Below are 23,762 nucleotides of genomic sequence, written 5' to 3' on the forward strand. Positions count from 1 at the left end.
TTCTCCATCCTAAAACATCATGAAGAAAATCTAAAGAAAAATACATAATGAGAGGTTGTAGACAAAGGAAAAAAAGGCTTAGCTCCAACTTAAAGATCAAAAGATCATCTTCCATGATCAAGAGGTCATCTTCATATGATCAAAATCGTTCATGAAGATTTCCGTAACAAGAATCGAGGTATTCCGATAATTCTCTTTAAATTTCTATTATGTGATTAGTGTAGATGTTAAAGATCTTAGGATTTATGTAAAACTCATGTTTACAGAAGAGCCTTAAGTCAACAGGGTGACTTATGTTTACGTAAGAAAGGTCGAGTTTCGTGTGGGTGGTGAGCTTTGAGATAGGCTCAAGAATCTATCCTCCAAAGTTATTACTCATGAGGGATATGCGTTCTAATCTTGTTCAAAAAGAGGAGTTGAGAATCTCAGATGGGGTAGAGAGTTTGTTCATAGAAAATCAAGAAAAGACAAAAAGGCATGGAGAACAGAGAAGACGGAACGGTGCCAGAGAAGTGATTGTTGGAAAGATCTATAATTGAGAGTTTGGTTTGATACTAGATAAGAGGGAAACTACCTGTGAGACCATTTAAAAAAGGTCTAGAAAGGAAAACATGGTTAGGTTACTAAAATGAGGAAGGAATCATTTGATGTGTTAGATCAGATAAACCAGCATGAACGTAACCAGAGACCTCCTTAGTATTCGATCACAGAGAGAACATAACAAAAAAAAACAAGTAGAAACAGAGGCGTACAACAGTTTGGAAAGAGTACAAAAGGGATTATAAAAGAAAAGATGATTAATTTCCAAGTCGAGATGTGATGACAATAACATCAATAATCAAGCGATTTCAGATTTTTTTTTCCTAAAAAACGGATTTCAGATAAGATTCAGTTTCTAAATATTTGGAATTTGGAGACACAGAAGATTCAGCTTGGGGATAAGAGACGTATGAGAGCAGTCATTGACTTGTAGAAGAACCAACGATCTACAACCTAAGGGCAATAGATCATCCTGATACAAATGTCTTAGTAGAAATTCTCTAGCTTTTTTCTATTGCATCAAAAAGAAAAGATATAGTTTGGAGTTTTAGAAATATGAGATATTGTTGAAAAAGAAAAAAGAAAAAAGAAATATTATACAAAAGTTTTTATTAAAAAAAAAAAAACTGAAATATAATTATGACACGTTAAAAAAACAGAAGTGGCTCTGTGTCGGAAAGACTTTTGGTACATATATATATAGAGAGAGAGAGGGATAGAGATAGATAAAATAATAAATTAGGGTTGAGCGGCGAGCGCTGAAGATGGGGGAGCAACAAGATGGAGAGATGAAGAGAGGATCAAAAAGATCAAAAGGAGCTTCGTTACATGTGGATCTAATCTGGGAGGTACTCTTACGACTGCCTTCAAAATCTATAGTGCAGTCTCGGTGCATGTCGAAGCTCTTCTCTTCCTTAACCACCCAGCCAGATTTTATTAGGTCCTTCGCAGCTAGATCAAGTCCCTGTCTTCTCATCTTGTTCGAAGTGGAAAGCAAGCTCTTCGTTTTCTCCTTATCACAACAACAACAACAGAACAAGAACCCTGCTGTGGCTCATGTGGTTGACAGAAGTTATTCAATGCTTTGTCCAGATAGGTATTTCTTTTTTAATAGTGAGTCAGTCCATGGCTTGATCTGCGTTGAGAAATTAGGACACCCTCAAATTTGGAACCCAACTACGAGGCGCTTCTCAACATTACCCATTCCTGCACGTAGCTGGAAAGACGGCTCGGTGAGCTTTTTAGGATACGACCCGGTTGACTCTACGTACAAAGTACTGTCTTTGTCTTGTGATGGACGTCGTCGTCCTCGTAAGCCTCGGGCTCTTACACTGGGAGGAGACGGAGCTGGTCGATGGAGAGTCATCGAAGGTGTCCCTGAACATGCCCCTTTCCCCTTTGGAGCCCTATGTGTTAATGGGGTTCTGTATTATTTAGCCGCTCCCACTAGTCCTGAACATTATACTAATCAGTCTCTGGCATGCTTCCATGTCAGATCTGAAAAGTTGAGTATGATTAAAGTACCATGGAATCTGACTTCTGGTTTTCGTTCCCTTGTTCATTGTGGGAATAAGTTAACTTGTCTTGTTTCCTTAGGGGATGATCTTAATATGTGGACCCTAGAGCATGCAGAGAAACATGAGTGGTCCCATAGACATGTTTGTTTACCTTTTCCTCGCCATGATCCAGTATCCAAAACCCGGTTTACCTTTAGAGGTGTTAATGGTGCTGGTGAGTTTATGTATGTACCATTAGCTTTGGCCAATCCATTCCATATTATATATTTTGATCCAAAGGGAAACAGCTTCAGAAGATGCGTCGTTGATGGAGTTGCGGATGAACAATTCAGGCGCCTGAATGGTTTGCGGGACAAACCTCTCCCGATCGCCTCTGCTTATTCCAATCATGTGGAAACTCTCATGACATTGTAAGATTTGTAAAATCTTTCTTTTTTTTTTCTTTCTTTGTCTTCCTCAGAATAGTGGGCACTTAATATCTCCAATTGAATAAGCTATAAGGTTTCTTGCTTTTTTTTTTTTCCCCTCAGAATAATGCTATTTCAATTATGCCAATTGAGAATGTCTCTGAGAGACTTGTGCTTGTTTTATTTCTTTTTGTTTCCCTCCGAATAATGGGACGCTTGATTTATGCTATTCCTTTTTTTCCTGAATCGTTCACATCCAAGAGTATTTGGGACACTGCTGCCCTTTGATGGATTGTCAAAAGTGGCCATCTGTCTACCAAGAAAGTATAAACTCCAATTTGAACAAGGAAACAGACCATAACTGTGAATCGCACACAAAACCATCTCTTGTCTTCATATCTAGTTTGAATCCAGCATACTTGTTCTGCCTTCTTTTCTTTTCAACTTTTCATTTTTCCAAAGGTTTATGCATCAGTGTTGTAATATATACATGCAACAATGTTAACCGAATGAAGAAAGTGACTTCAATTTCATAACTCACAAAGAACAGTACAACTTTGCTGTTGGAAGCAAAAGGGAAAACTCTAACTAATGGAGAAAAAACTAATTTTAATCAGAATGCACTAAAATTATGAATGAATATTTGGAGATTCATTGGCTGTATCAGAAAAACTAAAACAGTGTTCTTGTTCATTCCTATGCTTTATTACTACACAGCAAATTCAACAGCTCTGCTTTCTTCATCTTTGAAATTCCTTTAAGACCCCTTGATTTTGCTATGGCTCTAAGTTCTATCAACTTCAGTGCACTCAAGTCTTCATCTTTCTCAGTTTCTTCCTCAGCATTGATAGACTCATCATCACCTGCTAATTCATCTACAATGACATCATGATCCTCATCCTCCTCATGGTAAAATGACTCTGGTTTCAGCTTTGGCTCTGATTCCAGAAGGGCAAGTCCTGGTTCAGATTCAGGTTCATAAACAGGCTCAGGCTCGTATTCAGGTTCATCACGTGAATCTACTTGATCCTTTTTCTGAGTCCAAGTCACACTGTAACTTGACGCCTCATCGAAAATGGCCTCACTAGAGTAACTGGACTGAGGTTTATGTCTCGGTACAGGTGAATTGCGCCTGAAGCTTGAGGCTGGCCTTGTAAAACGTGTTGCATTATGATCCCTGTTTCGCGAATCAAAATGATTGGAACTGTGAACCTGTCTTTCAGCATCATCATCATCATCATCATCTCCTTGTAGCTGCTTTTCAGAATCAAAGTTGCTAACGTTCTTCTTGCTCTGTTCTCCTGAGTGCTTCCTCAGTAACTTAAGAAGAAAGTCCACAGTCTCAGTCTCTTTGCCTCCCTGTCCTTTAGAAGCTTCTTCAGTCTTCTTATCTTCTTTCTTGGCAGCAGCTCGAGCTCGGAGCTGAGCTTGGACTCTCTTCTTAAGTTATAGCTTATAGGTTTAGTCTTTTTTTTCTTGCTTTTGTTTTTCCTTCAGAATGCTTTTGTTTTTTTTTTCCTGAAGCTTGGGTGATTGGTAGAGACTGTAGGAGCCGAACCTTTTTTTTAAAGCAATCATGTTTTTATTTTCAAAATTGAATCTAAAACCAAAACATTATAAAAAGAAATATATCATTTTTAGAAAGCACTTTCTCTAGAAATTTTATTCAGTGCTCTGAAAATTCTTTACATCAAAATAAATTAAATGTAAAATCTAAAGTCTAAATCTTAGAGCAAAAAATAGAAAACCACAACCTAAATCTATGCGATTCCTTTCCAAGAGTATTGACCACCAGATGTGGTGGTCTCTCTTGTCTGTTTGGTTCATCTAAATTATAACAAAATTATATACAAAAATTAAACTAGTTAAATATCTGAATCCAAACCATGGGTTTTAACTTTTAATTGATAAAAGAATTGGGTGCAAATAAATTGATGGATAACGAGTTTTCTAGAACCAAATCAACAAAAAAAATTCTAATAAATATATAAACCAAAGTTAAATATCTGAATCAATTATGTAGTAAACTAAGTCGTGACTTTAAACTATATATTTTATTTTATTTCCGTGATTTTATATTTTTCGTACAAAACCACAATTCCACATTTCCTGTCTAAAAATATATAATTACATTTGCTGTCTAAAAAATATTATATGTCCGTGAAACAAAAACCACGCGTTTCCAACTCGGGGTTTTTGTGCACACGTGAATTGAATATTCCTAATTGTGGTGTACATGGTAACATTCTACTCCCTCTGTTTCATAATAAGTGTTCATCTGAGCTCATTTTTTTGTTACACAAAGAATGTCATTTTACAATTTTAATGTAAATTATACTAACTTTCAGCTGAAAATTAATTGCAAACTGCATTGATTTTATAAATAATTTTATTTATCTAAAATACTATTGGTCAAAAAGGTATAATTAATTACAACTTACATATATTTCAACAACTTTCTTAATATGTGTGAAAAAATGTCACAACGACACTCTTTAAGAAACAGAGGGAGTATAAGTTTAGTGTACATAAGTACCACATTGAATATTTGTGTACCTTTTGTGTATATGTGTACAGTTTCACATTGTAAACTGGTCGACGATCTCATGTCCATATATAAACCATATTTGTATTTCATAACAGTTTTCGGATCTCTATCAAAACATTTTAGTTTTTCTTGCTTTTTTCGTACTAGAAGATGTCAAACTATGTTGTTTGTTTAAACAAGCAAGATAAATATATTAAAATGAAATATTTACTAGATATGAATGATCCAATATATTGTTCTTGTCATTAATTGATAGGGTCCCTCCTCAAAGCTAAGAGATTTGTGTAGACAGAAATACAAAACACAAGTTTGTTTTGGCAAAATTCAGTCTGCCCCTTTCTTTGTTTTTTTTTTTATTTATAAAAGATATGGAACTACATGTTTCTACAGTTAGGGAAGCAACTAAACAACTAATTAACGTGAAAAGAGCACATGCGATACTCTTATCCTTTATATCAGGAACAGAGCATTTGACAATTTAATTGTTTGCAATATCAAATATTAAAAGAAACATAGAAGACATAACAAACTAATGTCACTTGCAGTCTCATCATGATGAAAACTAGATAGAAAGACAATTAAAAGTAAAAACTAACATCAAACAACTAACAAAAATAATATTCAGAACTAGTAACAAAACTAATGAACAATGTTGTTTACATTGTAAACATACTCTCTATTAATGATAATTTTGGATGCATGGTTTGAATTTTTGTCATTATTGTTTGAAACATCATTATCATCATCATCTCAAAGGTTATCATAGTTAAGAGATTTAAAGTATCTAAAGAATTTTAAGAGAGAAGTTAGTAACTTCACAAACCAAATCATATTAATAAACTCAAAAGTTCAGAAAGAAAAATGAAAACAAGCTACACAAAATGAAACTGCAAGTCTCTTATGCCTGCCACCAAGCCATACATATTTTTTTGTGAAGTTCACAAAAGGTAACTAGTACCCTTTATTCCTTTAATTCATCTTCTTGCTAAATAACAAAACAAGCAAGTTAAACCGCATAACTAGCTTTGCTAGGTAGTCTCATGAAAAGAGAACTTTTCCTTTTCGAAATTGATTTATTTTCAGAAATTTGAATATTCATAGCCAACAAATCATCATTGATAGGACTAGGGGGTGGGCATCAGGTATCCGTTCAGAATTCGGTTCTGGATTATTCGGATTTCACGTTTTCACGGTCAAATATTTCAGTCTCATTCGGATATTTCTAAATTTTGGTTCGGGTTCGGTTCAGATCTTTGCAAGTTCGGATAACCCATTTAAATTATTTTAAAATTTTAAAAAAATTTCAGATACTTTAATTTTCTTAAAATCTATAAACAAAATATTATATTCCATATAAATTTGAATAACATATGTCAAATACATAAAAGTAACATATAAATTGATTTGGTTTGACTATTATGATAGAGTAAAATAAAAATTTTAAATATTTTTAGTTCTTTGAATATACTTTAACCATTTATAGATATTTATTTTTGACTATTTGTATATATATATTCAAGGTTTTGGATAACTTAAAAGTACTATATATATATTGGATGTTTTTGGTATACATTATATATCTAAAATTAATTAATATAGATAGGTATATAAATCTATTTTGGATGCTACATTCAAATATCTGAAATATTTCGATTAAGATTGGATTTGGTTTTGATTCTTTAAATATTAAAATTTTAAATCCATTCGGATACCTAATCAATTTTGATGCGGATTTTTCGGATTGTGTTCAGTTTGACTATTTGGATATCAGATTTTTTTTGCCCAGCCCCTGGATAGGACTAGACATGTCAATTAGGGTCAAAGCCCGCAGTCCGAACCCGCATGGACCTAAAAATTACCGAGTTTGGTTTTAGTTTTATAAGCCTCCAAAAAATCTTTTGATCATATTTATAATAAATTTTGTCCTCTTGTATGTTTATTTTAAATTTATATTTTATTATCTAAATCTTATTAAATTCGGTTAGTTTATAATATTTTTTAAAGCATACGAAAAAGTAAAATATTTTTGATAAAGAAGAAAATTTCAACTCACTTTACTTTTTTTTTTAAAGAAAAATGTTAAAACTAATATTTTTATAAAATTCATCTATTCTATTAAAACAGAAGTACAAAATTAGATTAACCCTTAGTTTTTCACTATATTTACATTGTCATGCCACTGAAATATTAAATGAAGTTATATTTAAGTATGATTGTCTTTTCTTAATTTAAATAATATATTTAAGCATTTAATGTTTTTTCCTAATTTAAATAATAGATTTCCTTAACAAAATCTTAACCAAAATATATTTCCTAATATATAACATATAATCAATTTATATAACATATAAATAAAATATAATTTTTTATATATTATTAGCATAATACTTTCTATATAAGTCCAATTAGTTATAAATATAAGATTTGTTTATATGATACACTGTGATATAATAGACGATTAAATCACAAAATATAATTATTTAAAACTAATAAATAAAATCGTTATGTTTTAAAATGTTATAATATCAATTATGTAATACATTTTAATTTACAAATATATATAGTATACCAGTAGCACATAGAAAAAAATTAAAGTGAAAGAAAATATTTATACGGTAACGGGTCAAGCTCTAGAAATAAACAAAAACAGCGCAACATTATTTTTTTTAACAAATTTATTTTAATAGAAATTATAGTTCCAAATATGGTTATATGTTTTATGTATTTATAATTTTATTTTCTTTGTTTTTGAGGGATGCTAAGATTTTTGAATTGGAAAAAATTATGACCCACCTCTATATTATTTTAATTAGGAAATTTAAAATTTATATAAGAATATTTTATTAAAATTTTAATTTTAATTTTTATTATAACTGCAAATATAAATTTCCAATCTAAATTTATATTTAAATATTACAAATACATTATTTAATATTAAAAGAAAAATTTAAAATATAAAATAAATATCCGCCCGGTCGGACGGATCAAGATCTAGTATGTATTAAAATGGTAGAAACGACGACGACAAATTATTTTTGGAAAAACCCAAAAAATCATATAGCCCTATAAAGACCGGACCGGACTTTGAATTCTAGACTCAAAATATTTCTGGTCCAGACCGGACTCAAATATATACGGGTTTACTGGGTTTTGGTCGGGCCAGCCCGAATTGACATATGGAGATAGGTCTCTCCAAAAAAAAAAACTGTAAAAAGTAATAAATAAAAATGTTAAGAAAAGTAAGCTGGACGAAAAGTAAAAACAAAAGAAAATCCGTTGAATGAAGAATTAAAAAAAAAAAAAATAGCCCAGCCGTCATCGAACCCGCGCCTCGGTAACGTGACAGGTCAGTTACTCTACCACTAAACCACTGGTGCGTTGGCAACTCTTGAGAAGCCAATATTAAAATTAGAATTAACAGATACACTTTTTTTAAAATCGCAAGATATTTTCTGTTTCGGCGGGGAGAAAAGGCGGCGACAGTTACAGAAAGATCGAGAAGCGGTGGTGCGACGATGACGACCTTTCAGAGCATGGCCATCGGTGAGAATCTGCTCCTCGGTATCTCAGAATGTGGCTTCCAGAAACCTACTCGAGTTCAGGAGGCTTGCACGGAAAAGATCGCCGGTGGAGAGAGTTTGTTCGTGACGGCGAGATCCGGCAGTGGGAAGAGCGCCGCCATAGCCATCGCCGTCATTCAGAAGGTTAACGCGTCGAATCCAAAGTAAGTAGTAGTCATGTTAGGTTGGTTCGACACTTTATACGAATCCCTAATCGTGAACGATAAGAGTTTAGTAATCTGTAGCTGCTTTATTGATTGATGTATATGCGAAACGCTAAACACAAGAAAGTGATCAAGATCACATGTTGATCCTGATCGCTGATCTCAGGGCTATCATCACCCTAATCGTGAACGATAAATTGCATGAGTAACCAAACGAGAACTCTATTTAGAATCTCTCTGAGATCCCTAATCTCATGGAATGTTTGTTTATTATAAAAATTTCAGGTCCCTAACCATTCCCTTGCTGCTTGTTTGTCTCAGGATTCAAGTGATCATACTTTCAGCTAGGTTCAAGCTTGCTGTAGAACTGGAGAAAGCAATCCAGCAGCTTGGAAGGCACAAAAACGTCAGAGCACATGCCATGTCTGCTGGTTCGCCCTGGATGCAAGGAACTCAGATTCTCATTGGCGTCCCCAATTTTCTTTTAGAGAAGATGAGGAGCGGAACTGTTAATGTGTCTAATGCACATGTCATCATTGTCGATGATGCTGAGGAAATGGATCGATTCTCTGGAAGCATAAATGAACTTATCAATTTCACATCTGCAAACATCAACCAGGTCTGCTTCCTTGGTTCTACTATACCCTCAAGTCTTGTCGCACATGCAAGGGATTTTGATGTTCACATTGATGACATTTCTGTGGTTGAGAAACATGTGAGTTGTGAATACACTTGTCTTGAGTTCTACACACATTGGCTCACTTTGGTTGTGATTATTCATTCACTGTCTTTGTTTTTTTCTTGATCTCTTAGAAGGACGTTGAACATTACGAATATGATGTGAAAAATGATGTTGAGAAGATGAAGAGGCTGCGTGAAATCCTGATGGCTAACGACAACGCAATCATCTTTTGCAATAGCAAATCAACAGTACGTATTATCTCTGTCTCTTGCAAAAAAAAAATAAGTTTCTTAATGTGTCCCTGTTTTCTCTTTCTTTTTCCATAGGCGAGGTTTCTACATTCTGCGTTGGAACTCCCTGATCATGTGTGTGCTATGATGGATGGGGAGCTTCTCCCTAGGAAGAGGGACATCCTCGTCGACAGTCTGCGGTCAGGTGATCTCAAATACCTCATCACTACAGACGTCGAGTCCTCGAAGCTCAGAGTAAGTGGAGCTTTGAATAATATTTTTTTTTTTCTTTTTGGTATACTTTCCTTTCCTGTGTTTTATTATTTAACCTTTCTGGTTTGGTTACAGGCTTCTCTCGTCGTCATGTATGATATCCCCACCTGCCTTGAGGTCTACATGGACCGCTCTCACCGGGTCTGTCGCGGCAAGGCAGTCTCTTTGGTCAAACCATCAGATAAAAGCCGCATGAAGCTGATAAAGGACACCCCAAGGAGTGTGTGAGGAGTCATCTCGAGATTGGTCAATATCTGTCAAAACTTCTATTTTCGTTTTTTTTTTCTCCCTAAAGACTGGTGTCTTTCTTGTTGGTACTCAAAATATTTCCACGTTTCTCACTAAAGATACATTTTGTGATGTTAAAAAGGATAAACTCAATCCATTTTAATTGATAAAAAAATTGGGTTTAAATAAGTTGATGTAAAATGGGTTTTCTTCATCCAAATTATATACAAAAATCAAACAAGTTAAATATCTGAATCCAAACCATGGGTTTTAATTGATAAAAGAATTGGGTATAAATAAACTGATGGACAACGAGTTATCTAGAACCAAATTAACAAAAACAAATTCTAATAAAAATATAAACCAGAGTTAACCAAGTTAAATATCTAAATCAATTATGTAATAAACCAGGTCGTCACCCTTTGATTTTATATTTTTCTAACAAAACAACAATCCCACATTTGTTGTCTAAAAAATATATAATCTCATCTAGGTCAAGCCGGATTTTGTTGGGTCTTATTCCCATCTGTTCTTAAATATTTAAATCCAACTAGATACTTAATTTTTTTTGGTTTGAGTTTGGATCGGATCATGTCGAGTCCGAGTAACTTCGGGTCATTTTTTCTAATACCTGTCAAAAACTGCAATTTTTTTGGGAACTTAATGGTTCCAGCTTAGTTCTAGGTATTTTGAACATTTTCGGATAAAAATGGTATATTTCAGGTCGGTTCCTCCTAATTTCGGATCCAATTTAGTCATATCAAATCGGTTTTCACCCATGTATTCAATTTGTACCATCTAATCTATTAAAAGTTGACTATAAAATTAGATTACCCCTTAGTTTTTCATTATATTTTACAATCTCATGCCACAGATGTATTAAATGAAGCTATATTTATGGATCTTTTGTCCTTTTCTATTTTTATCAAATTATTTCCAAAATCAATTTTAAACTAAAACAACTATTTAGTTACAATTTAGTGCCACTTTAAAACTACATAATCCTAAATATTAGCATTTATTATCATTTTTATCAAATTACACAACTAAAATACATATTTAAATTGATTTTGAAATTAATTAATAACTAATTAATAAACATGAAAAAACCAATTGATTTAGATATCCATTTAATAAATTTAGAATAAAATATTAAACTTACCATAATATTTACAACTTATTAAATCATTAAATCATTGCATTAAATCATTCAAACTGAGTTTGGTGAGGCTATTAAGCTAAAAAATATGAATTTAAGCTCAGTTCTTGTGAATCTTTGAGGTTTTAAAGATAACTAGATTCGTGTCCGCGCTACGCGCAGATTATATGGTTATATAATTTTCTTTTAAGTTTTATATAATAAATATATGCTATCATTTGATAAGTTTATCCTAAAGAGTACTAATTTACAAAGTTTGAGCATGGAAACTAGGTAGACACCTAGTTATCCTTCAATTAATGTTTTGTTGATGTTCTTTGACCTTAAACCATATTTACAGCACATTTTTAGACCTATTTACAACACATCTTTCATGAGTTTAATATTTGCAAAAAGAAATCTAAAGTGAATTAGTGTTGTGATTTTTGAATATATCAAAAAGTGAAAAATAAATAATAGATATTTATTTGAGAAATTTGTGATTTTATTTAGAGAAGTATAACATAAAATAAAAAATCAGAAGAAACAATGTCGGCAGTGTGTAACACTAAAAGTAGTTTTTATTATGAGATTAATGTGTAAAATTTAAAAAGCGTTCAACTTAATTTAAACCCAACGATTGAGCATTTTGTTATATTTTTAAAATTTTAAATTATTGTATGTGAAAATATGTACTCTTATTGAAGTAGAACGCTGTCAAAGAATTGTTGTTTGTATTTTGTATTTATTTAGATTTGGTTAATTACTGAATAATTTAGGTTAAGAAAGAACTTCACAAGTCACTTCTTACTACATGGCAATATCTTGATATAAGTTGTTGGGAAAAGTATCTTTCCTAAAAGATGGGCACAAAAAATTACTCGTAATAAAAAAAGGCTATTATAAATGATCAAACACAATAAGATTACATATCTCACTTGAATCCTATGCTAGCTACTACATACACATATATTCCCATTTCTTTCTGCTAAAACTACATTAGACAATATATAACTTCATTTCACTAATCAGCAATGGATCCACAGCTCTTGGAAGATGCACAAACTACACTTGAAGAAGGCACCCATCAACTTCATTCCCTGCATCAAGTGGGATTCAACATTCAAGTGGAGTTGGTACAGTTGGCAGAACTTCTGGTGAGACAATCTTATTAACAGTTATAACCTGGATCTTGCCAGTGGTGTTGTAATCAGACACCTTGATCCTGAAATTATGTGTTTGCCCAATTGTGTGGACTAAAGCCTGGGGACAGTAATCTCATGGCCAGCACCAAGTTCTTGATTAGCCTAAAAATTTTCAAGGAGGAATAAAGTGAGTTTTAATGGAATGGGAGAAGGTTTTAAGTTGGCGGCTAGTTACCTCAGAGTAGTTGTCAACCAATTCTGCAGCATGCTTCCCTGTCAACTCATGTCCTGCATCACCAAGTAAGACGAAAACAGCCTGTTCATTATTGTCGTAGACATAGATCTTTGCAAGGTACCTGCAAAGAAAAGAACACAAATACCAAATTCTAAAGTGATGAAACATGAAGTTGTGAGGTTAGAGTTCATACTTTTCTACACCAGCAACGTTAGTGTTGCCACACTTAGCGCACATCAGCGAAGAAAGGCCTCTGGTGGCCTTACTTTTACAACCGCTGCAGGCAATACAATACCACGAAGTGTCATGCTAAACATCATCAAATGTGACTAATGGCCATGTAGACGAAAAGAGCTTCCTGTGACAGGTTAAAAGATAGTGATTTACATTGCATGCTTCTTTTTTACTGAGCTATCTTAAGCTCTTATTTTACTTTGGCATATTCCTGCTTGATGTAAGAAAATATTTGCCCATCTCAGCCCTATTAATCTCGTCTGCATAACCCGCTTAGCAATCTCTGGGTTAGAACTCAACCTGAGACAATTTACAAAACAAAATGTTTGCAGGTTCACTCAAGAGAAACTGAATAGAACATTACTTGAAAGTGACAAACACAACACTATTGTCTCTAAAATTACTAACCAGTTTATGTAGTCAATTGTGGGCTGGACATCTTTAACTAAATTCTCTATTTTTGGTTAGAGCTTTCGAAACACATGTTAGTGACACTGTTTCATGGATGGCCAAAAGTTCATAAAGTCAAGATGCACACAGAGTGCTTGAACTACAACGTAATTCTATGTTAGACATGAACATGAACTTTATGAGATAACAAATGCAACTTAATTTTTTCAGAAACTATCAATCATGGATATAGAGGCCGCGTGAAGAGCAAACTAAATTAACGTAAGACATTAACCTGAACTTGATGAGTTCTGAGCAATGAAATTCTAATTTACAAAGGAAAAATCATAAACTGAGAACATTGACACAGTTTATTTCATGTTTGAATTGATGTGGCGAAACAGGGTTGGTTAGATATCACGCTCCAAGCAAAATGTTAAAATTGGATTAGGAACGTTTTTTAAGTTAGTACTAGATTTTGACCCGCCCTTAAAAGGGCGGGTATATATTTTGTCTTAAATTTAATTTTTGATATATATGTTTTTTTGTGATTATATTTTTATTTTTCTTTGTAATTATACTTGTGTATAAATTTTAATCAAAATATGTTTTATTAAATAATAGTAATTTAAAAATTGATACGGTATACGCACAGTTAAGGCTGGATTGCGAACCCGTTCTGCTGATCCGCCAATCCGCGGATTTTCATATTTGTTTTGGTAAAAAAATCTGATATACATGACCCGCAAATAAATAATTATGTACACGCACCCATCCTGCTTAATTTTGTGGTTATGTGAGGATTATATATATTTTTTAAAAAATCATTTTTTTGTTTGATTATTATAAAAATATATTTATAATAAAGAATTTATACATTATTTAAATTTTAAATTTTTATTTTTAAAATTTCTATATTTTAAAAAATATTAATTTTGACTCCCGGAATGTTCTTGTTTGTTAAATAAATACAGAATTTAAATTAGATATGGGCTATTTTATTAGGTAACAATAACATATATACGTTAAAATATTTAAATTAGATTTTCGATGAAAATTAACAAAAATATCGTTAACTATTTGATTGTTATATTGCTTGTTGTTTTGATCAAAATAATAATGATAATATAGGTTATGACATATTGTTAAAATCATTTAGATATAAAACATATACTGAAAATAAATAATAAAGCACATAAAGGTGTGTTTAATGGTGGGTTTACATTTATGTGTTGGTAAAATTTTGACCGAGACCGTTTTATACTTTCATTTTTAGTCTTATTGGCACATATGTCCATATTCTGGTGTCATTAACATTTGCCACAAATACTTTTTGATTTTCCTAAACAATCTAAAGTTTGAGATGTCCGGATGGTTTTAAAAAAGGAATCTGTCATTGGTTGAACAATATGTGGGGATAATAATTAAAAAAAAGACAGTGGCGTTCTCTTGTAAATAATTTGAAAACCAAAGGCAAATACCTATTAGGTATTTTACATTAATAGTATAGATTAGCAGTGGGTTGGTTAAGCTAAAGTGGAAAATTACCTGCTAGACGTTTTGAGTTCACGATTGTGATCAAAAGAACTGTGGGACTGTCTTTCATTGGGTGTGAGTTTCTTGTAAAAGTCTTTTGCAGCTTGGTCCCCAATGTACATCTTCATAACAGGTCCACTGCAAAATTTTATTGAAAACATGGTAAGTAAAGTTTATTGAAAACATGGTAAGTTTTATTAATCTGTCATAGAGAGTTCTCTAAATTTTGCCGTATGGGAGGTCGTGATCAAAATAACAGAAAGCAAATACTCTTTTGCAGTGTATAAAGCTTTAACATTGTCATTGATTGAGAAGGAAACATGTAAAATTGGTAAATAAAGGAGTTCAATGTATAAACATAATGTTCTAGAACATTTCACACTTGTCTTTTTCTAATTAAACGAGTCACCTTAAGCAAAACATTTGTCATTTACTCAATTTTGATGGATGGTTGAAAATTAAGAATAAACTTGCCAATGAAGTAACAAAAAACTTGGTGAGGAAGTCATGAAAACTTGATGATGAAGCTTAGGTCCTTCTCCCCACCTATAAATAGATGTCTTTTCTCCATCCTAAAACATCATGAAGAAAATCTAAAGAAAAATACATAATGAGAGGTTGTAGACAAGGGGAAAAAAGGCTTAGCTCCAACTTAAAGATCAAAAGATCATCTTCCATGATCAAGAGGTCATCTTCATATGATCAAAATCGTTCATGAAGATTTCCGTAACAAGAATCGAGGTATTCCGATAATTCTCTTTAAATTTCTATTATGTGATTAGTGTAGATGTTAAAGATCTTAGGGTTTATGTAAAACTCATGTTTACAGAAGAGCCTTAAGTCAACAGGGTGACTTATGTTTATGTAAGAAAGGTCGAGTTTCGTGTGGGTGGTGAGCTTTGAGATAGGCTCAAGAATCTATCCTCCAAAGTTATTACTCATGAGGGATATGCGCTCTAATCTTGTTCAAAAAGAGGAGTTGAGAATCTCAGATGGGGTAGAGAGTTTGTTCATAGAAAATCAAGAAAAGACAAAAAAGGCATGGAGAACAGAGAAGACGGAACGGTGCCAGAGAAGTGATTGTTGGAAAAATCTATAATTGAGAGTTTGGTTTGATACTAGATAAGAGGGAAACTACCTGTGAGACCATTTAAAAAAGGTCTAGAAAGGAAAACATGGTTAGGTTACTAAAATGAGGAAGGAATCATTTGATGTGTTAGATCAGATAAACCAGCATGAACGTAACCAGAGACCTCCTTAGTATTCGATCACAGAGAGAACATAACAAAAAAAACAAGTAGAAACAGAGGCGTACAACAGTTTGGAAAGAGTACAAAAGGGATTATAAAAGAAAAGATGATTAATTTCCAAGTCGAGATGTGATGACAATAACATCAATAATCAAGTGATTTCAGATTTTTTTTTTTCTAAAAAAGGGATTTCAGATAAGATTCAGTTTCTAAATATATGGAATTTGGAGACACAGAAGATTCAGCTTGGGGATAAGAGACGTATGAGAGCAGTCATTGACTTGTAGAAGAACCAACGATCTACAACCTAAGGGCAATAGATCATCCTGATACAAATGTCTTAATAGAAATCCTCTAGCTTTTTTCTATTGCATCAAAAAGAAAAGATATAGTTTGGAGTTTTAGAAATAGGAGATATTGTTGAAAAAGAAAAAAGAAAAAAGAAATATTATATAAAAGTTTTTATTAAAAAAGAAAAAACTGAAATATAATTATGACACATTAAAAAAACAGAAGTGGCTCTGTGTCGGAAAGACTTTTGGTACATATATATATAGAGAGAGAGAGGGATAGAGATAGATAAAATAATAAATTAGGGTTGAGCGGCGAGCGCTGAAGATGGGGGAGCAACAAGATGGAGAGATGAAGAGAGGATCAAAAAGATCAAAAGGAGCTTCGTTACATACGGATCTAATCTGGGAGGTACTCTTACGACTGCCTTCAAAATCTATAGTGCAGTCTCGGTGCATGTCGAAGCTCTTCTCTTCCTTAACCACCCAGCCAGATTTTATTAGGTCCTTCGCAGCTAGATCAAGTCCCTGTCTTCTCATCTTGTTCGAAGTGGAAAGCAAGCTCTTCGTTTTCTCCTTATCACAACAACAAAAACAGAACAAGAACCCTGCTGTGGCTCTTGTGGTTGACAGAAGTTATTCAATGCTTTGTCCAGATAGGTATTTCTTTTTTAATAGTGAGTCAGTCCATGGCTTGATCTGCGTTGAGAAATCAGGAAACCCTCAAATTTGGAACCCAACTACGAGGCGCTTCTCAACATTACCCATTCCCGCACGTAGCTGGAGAGACGGCTCGGTGAGCTTTTTGGGATACGACCCGGTTGACTCTACATACAAAGTACTGTCTTTGCCTTGTGGTGAACGTCGTCCTCGTCAGCCTCAGCCTCGGGCTCTTACACTGGGAGGAGACGGTCTATGGAGAGTCATCCAAGGTGTCCCTGAACATGCCCCTTTCCGCCATGGAGCCATATGTGTTAATGGGGTTCTGTATTATTTAGCCGCTCCCACTAGACCTGAACATTATACTAATCAGTCTCTGGCCTGCTTCCATGTCAGATCTGAAAAGTTGAGTATGATTAAAGTACCATGGAATCTGACTTCTGGTTTTCGCTCCCTTGTACATTGTGGGAATAAGTTAACTTGTGTTATTTCCCTAGGGGATGATATTAATATGTGGACCCTAGAGGATGCAGAGAAACACGAGTGGTCCCACAGACATGTTTGTTTACCTTTTCTTCGCCATGATCCAGTAACCAAAACCCGGTTTACCTTAAAAGGTGTTAATGGTGCTGGTGAGTTTATGTATGTACCAAGAGCTTTGGTGAATCCATTCCATATTATATATTTTGATCCAAAGGGAAACAGCTTCAGAAGATGCGTGGTTGATGGAGTTGCGGATGACCAATACAGGCGCCAGAATGGTTTGTGGGATGGACCTCTCGGGACCACCTCTGCTTATTCCAATCATGTGGAAACTCTCATGGCATTGTAAGATTTTGTAAAATCAATATTTCTTTGTCTTCCTCACAATAATGGCACTTAATGTTTACAATCAATAGCCTATAGGTTTAGTCTTCTTTTTTTTTCTTGCTTTTGTTTTTCCCTCAGAATAATGCTGTTTCATTTATGCCACTTGGAATGTCTCCGAGAGACTTGTACTTGTTTTCTTTTTTGTTTCCGACGCTTGATTTATGCAATTCCTTTCCAAGAGTATTGACCACCAGGTGGTCTGTCTTTTTGGTTCCTTGCTTAACCGTTTATGATGTATTTTATTGATATTAGAGCATGATTTTTTTTTTTTGTACATATTAGAGCATGATTATTAAGGATTCTTATGATGGAGTTTTTAGCGGAATATAAAAAACCGTCTCTCAACTTTTAACTAAAAAGCGAAGAGTCAGTTTTTAAATGTTTCTTATATTCCTCTAAGAACCCTGTCATAAGAACTCCCCATACAATGTTCTAAATATTTGTAAAAAAGAAAAACAGGACTGTCGAAAGTGGCCTTTCCTTTGCCAAGATAGTTTTATTTGGACAAGGAAACATATACATTACCAATGAAAACTTCTTTTGAAGAACCACACCCATAACTGTGAATCGCACACAAAACCATCAGAATGCATTATTCACACCTAACAGAGAGAAAAAAGAAACTAATTTTGATCAGAATGCACTAAAATTATGAATGAAACAAATATTTGGAGATTCATTTGCTGTATCAGAAAAACTAAAACAGTGTTCTTGTTCATTCCTATCATCATGCTTTATTACTACACAGCAAATTCAACAGCTCTGCTTTCTTCATCTTTGAAATCCCTTTAAGACCCCTTGATTTTGCTATGGCTCTAAGTTCTATCAACTTCAGTGCACTCAAGTCTTCATCTTTCTCAGTTTCTTCCTCAGCATTGATAGACTCATCATCAACTGCTAATTCATCTACAATGACATCATGATCCTCATCCTCCTCATGGTAAAATGACTCTGGTTTCAGCTCTGGCTCTGATTCGAGAAGGCCAAGTCCTGGTTCAGATTCAGGTTCATAAACAGGCTCGGGCTCGTATTCAGGTTCATCACGTGAATCTACTTGATCCTTTTTCTGAGTCCAAGTCACACTGTAACTTGACGCCTCATCGAAAATGGCCTCACTAGAGTAACTGGACTGAGGTTTATGTCTCGGTACAGGTGAATTGCGCCTGAAGCTTGAGGCTGGCCTTGTAAAACGTGTTGCATTATGATCCCTGTTTCGCGAATCAAAATGATTGGAACTGTGAACCTGTCTTTCAGCATCATCATCATCATCATCATCTCCTTGTAGCTGCTTTTCAGAATCAAAGTTGCTAACGTTCTTCTTGCTCTGTTCTCCTGAGTGCTTCCTCAGTAACTTAAGAAGAGAGTCCACAGTCTCAGTCTCTTTGCCTCCCTGTCCTTTAGAAGCTTCTTCAGTCTTCTTATCTTCTTTCTTGGCAGCAGCTCGAGCTCGGAGCTGAGCTTGGACTTTCCTGAAAAGATCAACTATCTCTTTCTCTCTTGGTCCAGGTGATGAAGTCGCCTGGAACTTCGGGGAACTAGATAGGGAGAACACAGGACCGTTCTTGGAAGACAGCATCTCAGAGTCTTCAAGACCACCACCACCACCGTCTAAACCGTCTCTATCTTCGTTCCGCCTGTTCCTACCTCTGAAACCATTCCTATTGTTTCTTGAGAAATCAGGATTGTTTCTCCTATGGCCAGAAGAACTTGCTCGGCACACAAATGAAATTCTCTTAGGGGCATATCCTCCATTCTCGATGCGAACCAGACAGGAAGAGAAAGGTAATACATCAAGTGTTTTTCTAGAGACAACAGAGTTAGAGAAGCTCCTGCTGCTGTCTGAAACTCCATAACCTGTGTTTACCAAAAAGCAACACTATACAAAGTCAGGAGAGTATAATCCATTGTTTTTACAATCGAACTGTCTGAAAGCTTTCACAAAACATAAGGCATAAAAAAGTCTCTTCATCTGGTAAATGGTAAAGAAGCTGAAAACGTGAATCCTTACGTGTAACTATTTGGTAAAATGTTGTTGATTAGGCAAACTAATGTAATGAACTAAAAGCAAGCCAGCATTACTTGCAAAGGATCCAACTTCTAGCATATATCATCAACACATTTGATTCATCAGAGAACCATATAAAGAAACGCAATATTTCTTTACTTCCGAAATGAACTTGATGACAAACGCACTTTCTTTAGAAGTAAACAACGTATACTAGTTACAACCTTCGCACAGTCATTTCATCGAACAAGTGGTCGACATCAAAAAAAGAAAAAAAAAACTTATCCGAAAACAACTTTTTCGAATTTTAATTCCAAGAACATAACTTTTCTCCATAACGATTCAAGTTCCAGTGAAAGAAGCATAAACCCACTTTGGAATTAGTATGCCTTTCGGCAAAACAAAAAAAAACTATCCGAAGAAGAAGAACAAAGATAAAACTAATGACGCAACTTCGACAAAGAGAGTATATGAACATACCAGGAATGTAATTAGAAGTAAGCTGCAAAGTTCCTGAAAGCGCCATGAACAGAGATAGAGAGAGGTTTAGCTTCTTCTTCTTCCTTTTGCATTGGCTTTTCTCAAATCTCTCCCTTGACCATGTTTACAGCTCTTTTTAGTCTCATGGGCCTCTAAATAGAAGACCTTTAATTATTATTTTTAAACTTGGGCCTTAAATTAGGATTTAGCCCACATAAAAAGTAATTCATAAACTCTATTTCCTCCTACATTGGTCGCTCTTTGGTTGTTGGCCTTGTTTATATACAGCACAGAAGCATAATTTTAGTGTCCCAAGCGGGGACTTTAAGGTTGGGCGCGCAACATTGTTTCTGGTCTATCGGATATATTCAGCATGGAATGATTCTGAGCTAACTATATAAACCCCGATTATAAGACTCCTTTTTGGTTGTTTAGTTGGAAAAAAGATTATTTCTAATAATTTAATTTATTTTTTAATTAGTACTTCTCATTATTTTTTAACAACTTAAATTTATTAATTAGATCTGAATACATACATAACTATATAAAAAAACCAACAAATAATTCAAGTAAACTAATGAGGAAAATAACAGAACATATAAATTATCATGACAACTTCTTCCACTGGTGCATCATCTCGAATCTATGGCAGTTTCTTGGGAGGACGTTGTTTCTATACGAAATATGATATGATTTGTTTCAAGCATTGAATAGGCCTCACATCTAACTAATAAATCTAAAGCTTGAAAACAAATTAATAAAAAGTTATTTTTAATTTTTATAGATACTATCTCTAGAAAGAAAGTGCTTTTTAGAGTAAAAATATGTTACTTTTCTTGAGTAAACAACTTAGATTCAATGCCTTAGTACTTTTACGCTCTGTGTAAAAGCAAAAATCCTTTATTCCAAATAATTAAACAACAGATGATAAATATTCTTTTCCATAGAACGCGATACCAAGGCAAGAAGCTACACAGCTTGTATTCGAGACATATCATATATGATATGCCACAAGTAACATATTGTTCTGGAACGTGAAATTTTCTGATTCATCATCATCATTGTATGGTTTATTTGTTTTACTCATATCTCAAAACAAATAACGCAATTTAAGATTTGACACAAAAAAGCAAGTAAGTGTTACTCTTTATTGTGCCTTGTGGTTTTTAGCCATCTCGTCCACGTCCAATTCTACTGCCAGGATTGGAGAATCTTGTCCCATCGCAGTTTGACTGATTCAAACCATTTTAAGAGTAAAGAAACCAGAAAAGCTATAATTAAAATGTTTATTACGAGATAAGAAAGACTCTTTACCTGTTTCGGACGGGACCATGATCCACGGCGGTTCTCAGACAATATATAGCTCTTCCAACAATGTCTGCTGTTGAAACTGGACCAAACGTTCGACTATCGTATGCTTCCTGTTCAAAACCCCCACACACACAAGTCAACAAAGCATATAGATTATTATCCCAAGAAGAAGAAAGTGAAGTAATTGTATGTAATGTAATGTACCTTGGGTTTGATATCCTTGTTTTCAGCAACAACCCAACACTGATCCTTGTCGAGAAAAAAAGGCTCCTCTTTTGCATCACCTGATACCATTTCGAACCCTTCCACAGCTGCTAATCTTCTCACCAGATACTTGTCTGAATCGTTTGGGTCCTTTAAGACCACGGCATCTCCAACGTACAGATACCTGCTAAGCACATAAATTCCATTATAAAGAGGGCAACGATCTAAAAACACACACTTAAAGTTCAATGTAAAATTGCGTAAAAGAAGAAACCTTGGTACAAGTAAACACTGTGCCTATTGGTATGAGATGAACAATAACAACTATGGTGGAACAGAACACGAGGAGGGGGAACACTAAGGAGTTGAAAACTATAACAAAGAAAAGGTTTGTAACGGTCTTGTGTTCGAACATATACCTCGGGTTAGCAATTGGTATCTTGCGGACAAGAAGCGTGTTCTCGTGTGCTGCCATCGTTGGGGACATCTCTACTCCTTTACCGGAGTGTAAATAGGTTATCTTCCCATGGAATAGATTCTTGAAGATGATTTGAATGAGTTCTCGGTCACTCAATTTTTCTCTCCTATGACTCTGTAAATGTACTTGAAAAGTTGAAAAAAAAAAAAAACACTAAACCAAAGCATATATTGTCTTGAGAGTAAAAGTTGTCGGTTTCAGACAAAAAGACACGAACTTTGGTAACTGTGAGTTCGATTCATATGAATATAGTTCTTGTAGAAAGCATTCAAGAATCAAAAGTCAAAAAAATCATACTGATTTGATTAATCCGAATGCAGAGCTAAAGAAATGTTAATTGGTTTCTAAAACCAGTTTCCCAGATTACAAAAATGGAAAGCTAAACGCAAGAGATCGAGTCTGAGAGAGAGAGAGAGGAACCTTGAGACTGAGGGTGAGAGAATACTCGAGCTTGTGCGCCATGTATCTGAACCATGTCGAGATCGAGGCCATCACCGACACTTGGTGAATCAAAAGTCAATGTAAAGGGTTTTCGAAAGATGGCTTCTCCGCCGCAGTGTCGATTTTTCTCGGCCTCGTCGCCGCCGCAGTCGATAGGAGGAAGAACCCTATGAGATGATGAGGAGCTATGACTGCCGTTTTCATAAAATAAAGTTCTTAAGATGCGTTGAAACAAAAATATTAACAGAAGAATAATTGCAAAATGATCCTCGGGTTTTATCATCTATTCCAGGTGTTCTCGCTATGTTTTACTAAGTTATTAATTAGTCCCTAGGATGTACGATCTGTGTTGAGACGGCTCATTAATAAACCGGTTGGAATCCCTCCCGAATTTATGTATTCATCATCTATGATAAATGACACTCGTAGCCTAAGGGAAACAAAATTGACACTCAAAGCGAAAACCAATTTTCTCTTATAAAAAAAAAGTTTTGTTCAAAACAAAAAGAAATGTAATTGTCAACGCAACCTCTGGGCCCGCGAAAGAGACCAAACCGGGTGGGAAAACCCAAAACCAGAGTTTCCTGTGATAAAAGTTTCGATTTTTGGACATTGCTTGCTTTGCTTCATCGCTGTAGTAATAACATACTCAAATCTCTAATTTCTTTTGGACAAAATCTCTCAATCGAGTGGAAAAAAAACAGAATTGGATTTGAGCCCTTTGTACGTACGTAGCTTTGAGGTTAATGATCCCGTCTCTCGCTACTTGCAATACAAGTTTCCCGGGTTTTAGGGTTCTTCTTCTTCACGTGGTTCATCCCCGCCCTCGTCGCGAATTCTCCTTTTCAACACGTTTTTCAGCTCCAAGCTTAAGTCCTTCTTTTGCTAATGAATTGAAGACTTAGTTGATGATCTTATGAAGCCATCAGCTGTTAGTAGTTTAATG

General features: G+C 34.4%; 6 protein-coding genes across 6 annotated transcripts; 3 read left to right on the top strand and 3 right to left on the bottom strand.

Annotated features, from left to right (window-relative positions):
- Positions 1-1,304: 1,304 nt before the first annotated feature.
- LOC130510077 (putative F-box protein At1g47730) lies at positions 1,305-2,471 on the top strand. Its single transcript, XM_057006422.1, has one exon. The coding sequence runs from the start codon at positions 1,305-1,307 to the stop codon at positions 2,469-2,471; it is 1,167 nt and encodes a 388-aa protein (XP_056862402.1).
- A 219-nt stretch (positions 2,472-2,690) lies between these two features.
- Positions 2,691-3,910, bottom strand: LOC130510078 (rho-N domain-containing protein 1, chloroplastic-like; the record flags this gene model as incomplete). The annotated part of the gene is made up of 1 exon (XM_057006423.1): positions 2,691-3,910. A coding segment is annotated over one exon (750 nt), but the record flags the coding sequence as incomplete, so codon positions are not given.
- Positions 3,911-8,439: 4,529 nt separating this feature from the next.
- On the top strand, positions 8,440-10,305 carry LOC130510156 (eukaryotic initiation factor 4A-III homolog). The gene is made up of 5 exons (XM_057006514.1): positions 8,440-8,736; positions 9,058-9,451; positions 9,550-9,666; positions 9,745-9,903; positions 9,997-10,305. Exons 1-5 carry the CDS (start codon positions 8,528-8,530, stop codon positions 10,147-10,149), a joined length of 1,032 nt encoding a protein of 343 aa, XP_056862494.1. The 5' UTR covers positions 8,440-8,527; the 3' UTR covers positions 10,150-10,305.
- A 6,390-nt stretch (positions 10,306-16,695) lies between these two features.
- LOC108834987 (putative F-box protein At1g47730) lies at positions 16,696-17,859 on the top strand. The gene has a single exon (XM_018608302.2). It carries the CDS (start codon positions 16,696-16,698, stop codon positions 17,857-17,859), a length of 1,164 nt encoding a protein of 387 aa, XP_018463804.2.
- A 648-nt stretch (positions 17,860-18,507) lies between these two features.
- On the bottom strand, positions 18,508-20,520 carry LOC108847266 (rho-N domain-containing protein 1, chloroplastic). The gene is made up of 2 exons (XM_018620463.2): positions 20,383-20,520; positions 18,508-19,751 (listed from the first exon to the last, which is right to left on the bottom strand). The coding sequence occupies exons 1-2, from the start codon at positions 20,426-20,428 to the stop codon at positions 18,625-18,627; spliced, it is 1,173 nt and encodes a 390-aa protein (XP_018475965.1). The 5' UTR covers positions 20,429-20,520; the 3' UTR covers positions 18,508-18,624.
- An 822-nt stretch (positions 20,521-21,342) lies between these two features.
- Positions 21,343-23,034, bottom strand: LOC108844672 (mitochondrial inner membrane protease subunit 2). Its single transcript, XM_018617956.2, has 5 exons — positions 22,796-23,034; positions 22,317-22,489; positions 21,898-22,081; positions 21,697-21,803; positions 21,343-21,614 (listed from the first exon to the last, which is right to left on the bottom strand). Exons 1-5 carry the CDS (start codon positions 22,865-22,867, stop codon positions 21,530-21,532), a joined length of 621 nt encoding a protein of 206 aa, XP_018473458.1. The 5' UTR covers positions 22,868-23,034; the 3' UTR covers positions 21,343-21,529.
- Between the last annotated feature and the right edge of the window lie 728 nt (positions 23,035-23,762).

The sequence above is a fragment of the Raphanus sativus genome, chromosome 3 (assembly GCF_000801105.2).
Source record: "Raphanus sativus cultivar WK10039 chromosome 3, ASM80110v3, whole genome shotgun sequence".
NCBI lineage: Eukaryota > Viridiplantae > Streptophyta > Magnoliopsida > Brassicales > Brassicaceae > Raphanus > Raphanus sativus.

What these genes read in the sequence shown, in the direction of transcription:
- LOC108844672 (XM_018617956.2), bottom strand. Translation starts at nt 22,867, where the DNA reads ATGGCCTCGATCTCGACATGGTTCAGATACATGGCGCACAAGCTCGAG. An exon ending in CTCTCACCCTCAGTCTCAAG is followed by an intron (nt 22,490 to 22,795) that starts GTTCCTCTCTCT and finishes GTACATTTACAG; the next exon opens with AGTCATAGGAGAGAAAAATT. An exon ending in CATGGTCCCGTCCGAAACAG is followed by an intron (nt 21,615 to 21,696) that starts GTAAAGAGTCTT and finishes GGTTTGAATCAG; the next exon opens with TCAAACTGCGATGGGACAAG.
- LOC130510077 (XM_057006422.1), top strand. Translation starts at nt 1,305, where the DNA reads ATGGGGGAGCAACAAGATGGAGAGATGAAGAGAGGATCAAAAAGATCA.
- LOC130510156 (XM_057006514.1), top strand. Translation starts at nt 8,528, where the DNA reads ATGACGACCTTTCAGAGCATGGCCATCGGTGAGAATCTGCTCCTCGGT. An exon ending in TTTGCAATAGCAAATCAACA is followed by an intron (nt 9,667 to 9,744) that starts GTACGTATTATC and finishes CTTTTTCCATAG; the next exon opens with GCGAGGTTTCTACATTCTGC. An exon ending in TCGAGTCCTCGAAGCTCAGA is followed by an intron (nt 9,904 to 9,996) that starts GTAAGTGGAGCT and finishes GTTTGGTTACAG; the next exon opens with GCTTCTCTCGTCGTCATGTA.
- LOC108834987 (XM_018608302.2), top strand. Translation starts at nt 16,696, where the DNA reads ATGGGGGAGCAACAAGATGGAGAGATGAAGAGAGGATCAAAAAGATCA.
- LOC108847266 (XM_018620463.2), bottom strand. Translation starts at nt 20,428, where the DNA reads ATGGCGCTTTCAGGAACTTTGCAGCTTACTTCTAATTACATTCCTG. An exon ending in TACTTCTAATTACATTCCTG is followed by an intron (nt 19,752 to 20,382) that starts GTATGTTCATAT and finishes TGGTAAACACAG; the next exon opens with GTTATGGAGTTTCAGACAGC.